General features: G+C 31.8%; 1 protein-coding gene across 1 annotated transcript; it reads left to right on the top strand.

The window, feature by feature from the left end:
• The first annotated feature begins 600 nt into the window (after window positions 1–600).
• Window positions 601–11,810, top strand: LOC127711026 (uncharacterized). Its single transcript, XM_052216969.1, has 5 exons — window positions 601–665; window positions 4,375–4,483; window positions 6,592–6,665; window positions 9,209–9,346; window positions 11,081–11,810. Exons 3-5 carry the CDS (start codon window positions 6,641–6,643, stop codon window positions 11,695–11,697), a joined length of 780 nt encoding a protein of 259 aa, XP_052072929.1. The 5' UTR covers window positions 601–665; window positions 4,375–4,483; window positions 6,592–6,640; the 3' UTR covers window positions 11,698–11,810.
• Window positions 11,811–12,011: the final 201 nt, after the last annotated feature.

Here is a 12,011-nt window from a genome sequence, read left to right as displayed (position 1 = left end):
GGTATTTATAGATAGTCTATGATAGGTCTGATGATTGGATATTCAAATTAATGCATGGATAATTTTGTAGTTGTTTTATGCTATTCTAGCCATTGCTGCAGTGAAGTGTGTTAGAACTTTTTTTTAAATTTTTACAGTTGGTATATATTCAACCTGGCATCGAAAATTCTGAAAGTGAACAGACTAATTCAAATACTCTCTGACAAATTTAAAGAAGTCAACAGAAATAGACTATTGCACAAATGTGTTGCAATGAGTCAATACATATATTTATCAAAGTTATACAAAAGTCAATTATCGATTTAAAAACTGTAATTGGCTTTTGCAAGTAGCTGCTCCCATGTAATTAATGTTTCATGTTCGGTTGTGTTAACGAATTAGTACATAAGACGAAAATAATGTGTTTTAGAAAGAATCTGTTGTTATCTAATAATTTATGGTTTAATATGCTTATATTTGAGCAATTATACTGAAAATGATAGAAAATTTAAACTCCTATAGTATTTATAAATAATTAATAGTAAAGTAGGATTGCGAATAGAGTTTAAACTTAAATAATTTTTTTTATATTCAATGTAGCGTAAAAAGGAATAACCACACTTTTTACTACACGAGACGTTATTGTTGTTTGAATTATGATAATATTGACAGCAAAGATTGCAGAGGTAAGTATGTCGATAAGCATCGAATTATGTGATTCCTTAGTTGTCACATTATTTTTATGATCTGTTCGAAATGCAATGGACTGTTTTTAGCTATCTGTTCAATAAGCAAGAAACCCATTACATACGGAATCAATAAAAATAATTGAAAATCTATTTTCATTTATCAACAATATAATGTAGAATGCGCTTTTATTTCGAAATATTATACTCATAATTAAATCACTGCAGCTGACATAAAATAATATTTCCTGCAGTCAGTTTGTTTAGAAAAATATATTTCCGCTATTACTTGTATCATTCCTGGAAAGTTATTTATCCCGAGATTATTAGTATATATGATATTATTTAAACGAAATCCGGAACCGAAAGTGAAAATGTAATATTGAGTCCATTGATAAAACAGGTTTAACCTTATAAAAGTATAACTTTACATGACCTTCAACAAGTTTTCATGTTTCATTTCAATTATGTTATTGTCATATAAATGAATATCAATATGAACAACAAAATTCTAGATTGGGAAAAAAATATTGAACTACATTTTAACGAAACAAAGCAAAGAACAATTTATTCGGTGGAATTCAACGACACTATATATTATATTTGAAATTAACGACCATCCAAATCTTCACATTATATGTCAAATATTTATTATGGACATTTGGAGACTATATTTTCCTCTTTTTAAAAAAAGTAGTTTATAAAAAGTGGTTTTTGTTTGTAAGCAAAAACCATCTGTTATACTAACCATAAAAGGAAACACAAGCACTGAAATATCGTATATAGTAAATGGATACTCAATATGTTATAGGGTCGGTTGAGAACAAAACTTTACGACGAAAGAGATGTTTTTAGCTTTCCAAATGAGAACTTTCCATTTCTTTGTAGCAACATTCCTGCATATGAAGTATATATCTCTCAGTTAATACGATATTTCAGGGCTTTCGTTTCCTATTATGATTTCCTTGCTGCTTAAAAAGAAACTACGAAACAAAGCGTTACAAGTGGCGAAAATCATCCCGTTGAAATTTAACGGACGCCTTCACGAGTTGGATAGATCGGGACCTTTGTTGGTCGATCTATACATATCTATCCAACTCGTGATGGCGTGAGTTTCTTATTGACAACACATTTGTTGAATTTGGAGGTACACTTTTTCAACAATTTGTCGGCATTCCTATGGGAACGAACTGTGCGCCTTTCCTTGCCGACCTTTTTTTTATTTTCATATGAGTCGGAGTTCCTTCAGACACTTGTCAAAAACAAGAAGATCAAAGAAGCCAGATCATTTAATTTCACATTCAGATATTTTAGTGATTTTATTTCCATTAACAATCCAAACTTTTCTGATTGGGTTCCATCAATATATCCTCCAGAACTAGTAATTAAAGAAACAACAGACACGGCTTCCTCCACCTCATTTTTAGACTTATACCTCGAATTTGACATAAACGGTCATCTCAGTACCGGAATCTATGACAAACGAGACGATTTTAATTTTGAAATTTTCAATTTCCCCCACTTTATATTAGTAGCAATATATCAACTTCACCTGAATATGGAAAAGTAAAATAACAACAACAAAAAAAACTTAGCTCCGAGAAAAATTCAGAACGGAAAGTCCATAATCAAATGGCAAAATCAAAAGCTCAAACACATCAAACGAATGGATAAAAACCTCATATTCCTGACTTGGTACAGGCACTTTCTTATGTAGAAAATGATGGATTAAACCTGGTCTTATAGCTAGCTAAACCTCTCACTTATATGACAGTCGCAAAAATTATATTGACAACAATGTGTGAACAAAACAAACAGACATAATAGGTAAAAATGTCAAAAATAAGGGTACAGCAGTCAACATTGTGTTATAATCTTAATTACTATAAAAAACAAACAAATATGTAACAAAGAAACACAAAAAGGCATATAGACAAAGCACATTAGCAAACATGAAAGACAAAAATACAAAAATTTACCATAGCACAATAACACAATGACGGGATGTATAAGTACAGAGCCACGTCAAATGGATATCACCAAAAATAGACTAAACAGTTAAAGTAGTATTCATAAAGACAAAAAAAAAAAAGAATCTATAACACGTTATTAAGATGATAAACAACGTCAGTACCCATAATCTATACTTCAAGACCATCGTGTATTATTTGTGAAGTTGATACGGAGTATTATTAACAAGGTCTTGGTACCTTCCGATGAACTATTTAGAACAAGGACGAGACGTTCTTTGACATACCCCTGGTTCATCAACTTTCTACTCAGACACTGGCGACGTATTACAAAGTCTGAGTAGCAGCTGCAAGCTCTTGAATACCGAATATGTTGGGAAATATATATCCCATATGAAGGTGAAGTTGGTAGCTTCTGGTACTCAGATGACCGCGTATGTCAAATTCGAAGGATAAGTCTAAAAATGAGGCGGAGGAAGCCGTGTCTGTTATTTCTTTCATTTCTAGTTCTTGAGGTATTTAATGGAACCCAATCAGAAAAGTTTGGATTGTTAATGGAAAGAACATCATCAATATATCTGATTGTAAAATTAAATGATCTGGCTTCTTTGATCTTCTTGTTTTTGACAAGTGTCTGAAGGAACTCCGACTTATATAAAAATAAGAGGAGGTCGGCAAGAAGAGGCGCACAGTATACATTTCTAACTCATTCAGGATTCAAGAACTTGCAGCTGCAACCCAGACTTTATAACGTCACCAGTGTCTGAACAGTAATTTGATGAACCAGAGTTATGTCAAAGAACGTCTCGTCCTTTTTCTTAAAAATGTTCATCGGAAGATACCAAGACCTTGTTGATAAATATTACGTATCAACTTCACAAATACTGACGTTGTTTATCATGATCTTAATTACGTGTTATAGTGTTCTTTTATTTGTCTTTGTAAATTATTAAACTTTACTGTTTAGTTCATTTTTTGTAATATCCTTTTGTCGTGGCTCGGTACTTGTGCATCCCGCCAATGTGTTGTTATGCTGTGGCCATTTTTCCGTATCAACTTCACAAATAATACATGATGGTCTTGCAGTATAGATTCTAGATACTGACGTTGTTTATAATCTTATTACGTGTTATAGTGTTCCTTTTTTTGTCTTTGTAAATTATTAACCTTTACCGTTTAGTCCAGTTTTTGTAATATCCTTTTGGCGTGGTTCGGTACTTGTGCATTTCGCCAATGTGTTGTTATGTTGTGGTCTTTTTTTGTATTCTTGTCTATCAATTTTGCTTATGAGCTTTGTCTATACACCATTTTGTTTTTCTTTTCTTAACATATTAACGTTTTTTTTTATAATGATTAAGATTATAACACAATGTTGACTGCTGTACTCTTATTTTTGACATGTTTACCTATTCTGTCTGTTTGTCTTGTTCACACATTGTCGTCAATATAATGGAATTTTATGCGACTGTTATACAGGTGAGAGGTTAAGCTAGCTATAAAACCAGGTCTAATCCACCATTTTCCACCTAAGAAAATACCTGTACCAAGTCAGGAATATATCAATTGTTTTCCATTCGGTTGATGTGTTTGCGCTTTTGATTTTGCCATTTGATAAGTGACTTTCCGATTCGTATATTTTATTTAAAGGCTCGTTGGTTCCCATAAGTGTTTGCTATATTTGATACTAAAATTGTTTTTTTAGATTTTCTGTTCTTTAAATGATATTTTCATCTTTTTAGAATGTAGTATTGGATTTACGTCAAAAGCAGGGAATAGATGTATACCGTGTTCATATAATACTTATGGTGTTAGATGCGCATCACATTGTAACTGTTTACAACAGCAAAGGTTATTTGTTTTCTTATTTTTAGTTATCATTTCCAAAAAAACTATTGCAGTATCCAATTTTTGAAAAAGAAAACGATTCAATGCTAAGAAATATCAATAGCCGTTTACAATACTGAATATTTAATACTTTTGCAATTCATCGAAAAGTAATAAATTGTTTACAACACTTAAAACTAAACGATTTGAAAGTTTAAAAGTCATCACACAAGACGCTCAACTAAAAACACAAATTTCAAAACGTGAAAGATTTCCCCTCCTTTCAGTTCTGTGTATATGGTACAGTACAAACTGAACAAACTAGAACTCAGTAGGTTCCAGAATATACTACTAGAAAATTAGATTTCAAAATTTTTCTATTTAGATCCTGGATTGTATGAAATTTCTAGTAAGATCTAAAATATATCTATAAACTACAGTAAGTGCGAATCCGAATGACACTAGCTTTATTATCTATTTATTAATTTGAGGTGTGCACTGCATGAGTAGGAATACAATTTTATAAAAAAAAAATCCCGATAATAAATAAATGGTTTGTTTATAACATCATGTAAAAATACTTTGCTTGTGACATTTTCTTGAGCAAACATTTTTTGCAAAACACAACACAAACAACATTTTGTTTTACACTTCCCTGCACAGTAAGCTGTGAGTTACAGAGATAATCCAAATTACAATAATAACAGATTTTTTTTTCAAATGCCTGAATATGTTACAAATATAAGAGGGATAAGAGGGTTATGTGTAATAATATTGTAATAATATTGTTTTAGATCATAATATAAAAAATGAAATGCGGTATGATTGCAAATGATACAACTTTCCAACGGAGTCCAAATAAAGTAGTTTTTACAAAATATATGGACTTAAACAATGAGCAAAACCAATCTAGTCAACTATAAAAGCACCGACATGACAAAATGCAAAACTAATTAAACGAAAAAAGCAAAAGCCTGATTTATGACAAATAAATAAACGATAAAGAAATATGACAAACAGCAACCAACGACAATCATAAAATTACTGGCCCCTGACATTGGACATGCACTTGCAGAATGTGACGGACTTAAACGCTCACTCCTCCTACTTATCCTAGGACAATGGTGTAGCAGCACTGCATAAAACAAACTGCAAAACTCAGTTGGAAATGACTTGATTAGGAAAAATTACAAAAAAGACTTGCATCAAGACTAACATATATAGTATCGATCTGAGAGTACATGCAGTTACTGAAAGTTAGGGCAAAGGTGATTGCAACTAATGAATAAAAAATCACTCAACGGATTTTGGTGTAAAGACGTCACGAATAGTCTGAGCTAAGCATGACCTTGTGCAATGTCAACATATAAGTATATAATATCGACCGTGTGTAGCACCAGAAGTTTTCATAAATATATAGCATAAATGTTTTAATGTATCAATATCAAAATAAATATTAGTACCTGATAAAACAAATGTTCAAAGATCTTACAACGGTATTACATTGATATCATGTAAGCATAAGTTAATTCAAAGGATCGATACTGTTACATGGATCATATCCTAATTTACTAAAAACATTACTGTAACTACTAGGACGTGATAATCCGTATTTGATAAGAATTGTTAAGCAACAGCCAAACTTCAAAACCAAGTCTTTGCATCTAAGAAAGAACTTTGATGGTAAAACATTTCCGACCAAATAATTAACCAGTTATCCATATAATATACGTTCATTGAAATCTAATACGTCACTATACAGACACGAGCACAGAACAAAATATCCACACCACAAGAAGGGGGCAAATGAATATCACCGTCCACAAAAGGAAAATTAAAAATGGGGAAAGAACAATCGAAGTGTATTACGTTATGAATCAAATCAAAATATCTTGTATTTCTAATACGTATTGCTTGTTTATAACTTATAACATATCTAGATATTCCAGTTTCTACTGAAAGATATTGGAATTCTGACCTGTACTAGATTTGAAAAAGTGCAAAGCAGGATTTCGATTTCTACGAGTATAATTTTCGAAATACGTTAGTCTTATAAGACTTATAATTTGTGCTAGACATTAGTTGTGGTAAATTTAAATTTCTGTACTGATTTGTTTATTACATTTATCAAGATGTCATCATATACATGGCTGCCTAGACAATATAACAGAACAGGACCTTATGACTTTGGACACCAAGAATTCATGTAAGTTAAAGCCGCACATACAGACAAATAAGGAATTATTAAAAACAAAAACTTCACAATAGAAAGTTATCTATATAACATCATAATATGTTATATCTTGGTTGGACCAATAAACCTTTTTCGACCTTATTCAGCTTACTTATGAAGCATACAGTAGCCCAGAAGTCACCACTTCTGTGTTGACATGAATTATCATTGATATTGTAATATTCAAAATTTATTGTTTACAGAACTTTGAATTGCCCGAAATGCTAAGTATTTTCTACCCCAGGAACGGAATACCGTTGCTGAATTTAGCAAAACCTTTCGGAATTTTTGGCCCTCAATTTGTTTACATAAAAGTGGACATATTCAATAACAGAAGAACACATACAGAGACATCAGTTGAAAACAAACAAAACAACTATTTCAGAGAAAAAACGGGAGTTTTAAGATATTTTCTAACAGGCTTTCCAAATAATTTGAATATTTACAAAAACATCTAGGTCAGTAGAAAGGAAGTTGAGTTTTCGTCATGAATTGTCCGTCAAAAACTGTTTTGTTTTTAATTATGTTGTGGTGGGGAAAATAGAATATGTAGAAGAATAATGAACATATCAATAACTGAGATGTAGGTCATATAAGACAATTCCTGTGGTAAAATAATAAGTCTGTTCTGACATGCGTAATTATACTTGCGAATCAATCAAATCCGACCCAACTAAAAACGAAATATTTTTGTGCATTGTTTTTTATCCCAACTTTGATTAAGGTGTAAATTAAACATTTTTTTTTTTTGGAAAATAAGTCCAAATAATACCCTTACTGCGCTTAGCTCTTTCGGTTACTCGTACAAATATAAAAACTTGAAGATCTAATATATAAGTCAATGAGAAGTTGAATGAAACACTTACACTTAAAACAATGAAACAAAAACAAAAACAAAAGCAAAACGACAATGACATCTAGAGGTCAACATACGGCTCTCAACCATAAAGATGTGTCTATACAGTATGTGGAGCTTTCAATAACCTCAATTCCATTAAATTAGTGAATAAATTTAACAGAGACTATCACGGAACTGCTTCCCACACCAAATGTTCCAAATTAAAAACAAAAGCAGTAATATATGACAAAAGTAAAATAAAAAAATACCGAATTCCAAGGAAAATTCAAATCGAAAAGTTCCTTATGAAATGGCAAAATCAAAAGCTCAAACACATCAAACAAATGGAAAACCACTGTTATATTCCTGACTTGGTACAGGCATTTCCTTATGTAGAAAATGGTGGATTAAACCTGGTTTTATAGCTAGCTAAACCTCTCACTTGTATAACCGTCGCATAAAATTCCATTATATTGATAACAATGTGTGACAACAGCTGACAAATTTCCTGACTAAAACAGGTATAATTATTTATTTTGTAAAAATATTTCCTTTCTCTATTGGTACTGTACACATATACCTAACAAGAAAATTATTTTCATTTACCTGTGTTTAAAGTTATTGCAAATGGCTGATATTTTTGTTCGAGCATATTGTTTTTCTTTAATTGTTTAACATTTCTTACCGATATAACATGTTACTATTATTATTCTTCCCTTAGTTTATTTATTTTGTATTTACATTGTGTCATAGGTCAAATTTATTTGTTCAGTGTATGTTCAATGGTGTTAATATGTCCTTTGATTGAGTTAAGCTATTTCAGTTGATATTTTATAGTGTGTCGTTCTTTGTTGTGATGTTACACTATTGTTTCAGAAAAAGAGTAAAGGTTAGGTACCATTAAAACGTTTAAACCCGCTGCATTTGTTTGCACCTGTCCTAAGTCAGGAATCTGATGTTCAGTAGTTATCGTTTGTTGATGTGGTTCATAAGTGTTTCTCGTTTCTCGTTTTTTATATAGATTAGACCGTTGGTTTTCCCGTTTGAATGGTTTTACACTAGTAATTTTATAGCTTACTGTTCGGTGTGAGCCAAGGCTCCGTGTTGAAGACCGTACTGTGACCTATAATGGTCTACTTTTATAAATTTTGACTTGGATGGAGAGTTGTCTCATTGGCACTAATACCACATCTTCTTATATCTATATATGAAAGTTATTGTTGTGTTAGATGTCGACCTTCCCCTTTTAATCTCGATATATGAAATAACATAAAGTACATAATAGAAATGAAATAAAATCAGGACAACAAAAACATTTCTTTTATCATACCTATAAACAAAAAAACAAAAAAACAAGCAAATCAATAATAGACAATACAATTGTCAAAGAATGGTGGTAATGCATGCAGTTTCCGAAAAGGAGCTCAAAATATTGAACATGCTTATATGAAATCAAGACATTCTACACGCTCATTCAGTGGCTGTACTTTGTAGAAGACTTTAAACAGTACAATGAGCTCGTGCGTTGTATATATAGGTCGAATTCAGAAATTTCTATTACTTAGATAAGAAGAGCTCAAAGGACGATGACAATGATAAATGAATTAAAGCAATAGATACGAACTGATTTTTAATGTGAAAAGGATGTTATATGTTACAGTTTCAAATATGATTACAGATGACTTGTATCAAATAACATCTACTGAAAATACTGAAGATGTGACTAAAGAAACGTTAAGAAAAACTGAACCTTTAAGTAAACCTGTTACCATTCGAGATATTGAGACAATTGACCATGAACATGATGTTAACAAAGGTAAAATACTTTTTGTATAAAAAGTGTCTCATTTATGCCAGAGGAACAAAGTATTGGTTTTAATATTAGATTTAAATTTCTACTTCTTCGAAACAATCTGGAACATATTTATTTTCTAACTCTAGCGGTTATAGCAATTTTACGGCCCCTCATCCTCTTACTGGACTATCATGTGAAGGGGTCTGTTCATGTTCTTGGGCGTTTGAAGTCCAAGAAAACAATTATATCGATTTATTGATATTCTATTTAATGGATGGCAGTCTCTATCTTTTTTTCAGAAAAAAAAACCACAAAAACAGATTCCTTTAAACATTTTCTGGGTAATATATCTTGTCTTGCCGATAATTTTTGATATTTAAATTTTTAACCTAGCTCCTTTATTTGTCACGATAAAAGGCAGCAACTGCAAAAAAATGACATTTCATGACCACTAACTTCAAAACTGGTCGACAGATTTATCTCCAATTTTCAGGGTAGAAACATTGTGTTGTTCCTTTTTGCATTTTACATTTTTAACCGAGCTCCTATAGTTTTCATTTTTTCAGCAAACAACTGCTAAAAATTCAAAAAAAAGATCTTTTGGGGGTTATTACAGCAAAAAAAGAGTTAGATTTTTCCTCAATTTTTATGATGGGTACATCTTGTCATGCTGATCATTTTTGCAGTTTACACTTTTAAACTAGCTTCTATATTTTTCTAAACAATGACAGGGATATGCTATTGATATTAAATCCACATTTCAGGGGGGAATAACTTCAAAACCTGTGAACATATTATTTCAAAATTTGAAGGGTAGATAGAACTTGTGGTTACCATTTTAAGTTCTCTCTTTGTTCTATTATAAGACCTGGCTGTCATATTCATTGATCAACCTGGACGAAAATCACAAACTTTATAGTTGACCTCCGGACAGTTGACGGCAGATGCAAAGTTATGACAAAAGCTCTCATGACCCTTCGGGACAGGTGTGCATAAGATCAGTTGAAAAAGGCTTTACCCATCAGATCGACACCAGCACCAAAAAAAGCCCCTTACTAACGAAATGACTAACGACACAAAATACCGATCTAATACAACTCGCTGTTACTGCAAACTAGTTCAAAGAAAATTACAACTAATTAATAAATCAATGGTCCGAGACAACGTATCTAAAGAATCTGGGACCGAGAGATTACAAACCCTGTATTTTTCATAATTCGATTAAGCAAAAACAAATCCGGGTACCAAACTTAAACTGAACCGAGGAAAACACACATTTTTGAATAAGTTCAAGCGCGGTAAGTTTTATGTTTGATACTAGAACTGCATTTTGTAGCCACCACTGCCATTTACACTCCTGGATTTCTCATTCTGCATAAGTGTCGTTTGTTAACATATCAATGCAATATAATTCTTTTATCATAGATTGTTGTTTACCGATACCTAACAAAATAAAAAACAAATGTGTAAGCGCCAATCTGTCTAAGAAGCAGGCAGTGGTGAAAACATGATAAGCAAAAACCCGCTCAAGTTTACATTAATTTATGTTCAGAATGTATAACGGTGGACGAATATAACATTTGTTTTTCGGTCATCTTTTGAAATTCTTCTAAATTGCCTGATTCATACAAAGACTGATACATTAAAAAATATTCGGTGTTTACAATCTGAGGGTAAAGTACACGTGTTAATAAATTTATTCAACATCGAATAGCATGGCCATTATTTGTATATTTTTTTACATATTTTTAACAGATTCCAAGGAAATTCTTTCGAATACAGCTATATACTGTATCCTTGGAGGAAGTGTAATTTTCATCATTGGATTCTTTTTATGTTTGTTATATATTTTTTGGATGAAAATATTAGCCATATCAAAACGTTTGCACGAACTGCCAGGTTTAACTGTCCCGACGCCACAATCACCCAATGAAATACCGGAAAGCCAGTTCGAATTCAATGAGGTAAACAATTATGAAGAAATTGACGAAGAAAACATGTTTCGAAAACGGATTTTTAGTGAACATGATGCCATCAGTACTAGTAGTTCGACGAATAAATCTGGATGCTGTGGGACCGATATTGATGGATACTTACACTCGTATCATTCCTTGGCTTTCGAAAATAATGCGTGTGAAAACAATGACGAAGGAACGGATATTACTTCAGTAGATATCGATATACTGAAAAATAAACGTTATCGGCAAATGTCTGAACCTGTTCATGGAAACATTAAATCTTTATATTTGAAACACAAAATCAACAATATTACGCCAATGATACATGAACAGGATATTCACGAAACGTCAAATGAAAATCTCCAGGAATGTATTATTTCAGGCAATACTGACAATGGTGCTATAATTGTGTAACAATAGCAAGGCCACTTGGTGGTAATGAATTTATATAAGCTATAGATCAATTGGTAATGGTTATCGCGAATTTATATATTTATACTGCACATACTCTTTAATTTGACTATTTCGCTCTAAACAGCTTCCATTTTTATTTGATTATTTCCAAATGATCAAATTCTGGATCTGGTAAGTTAAAAAAAGAGACATTTTCTAACAAGTCACTATAGGAACCTTGATTTTCAAAGACAAATTGCCATATTGCTGTTCACTGTACTCTTCAGATCTATTGCACCAACAAAATATCAGTTTAGCATGTTCAACACTTCTGA

This window comes from Mytilus californianus, unplaced genomic scaffold (genome assembly GCF_021869535.1).
Source record: "Mytilus californianus isolate M0D057914Y unplaced genomic scaffold, xbMytCali1.0.p SCAF_8, whole genome shotgun sequence".
Lineage (NCBI taxonomy): Eukaryota > Metazoa > Mollusca > Bivalvia > Mytilida > Mytilidae > Mytilus > Mytilus californianus.
This window is presented reverse-complemented; position numbering and strand designations above follow the sequence as displayed.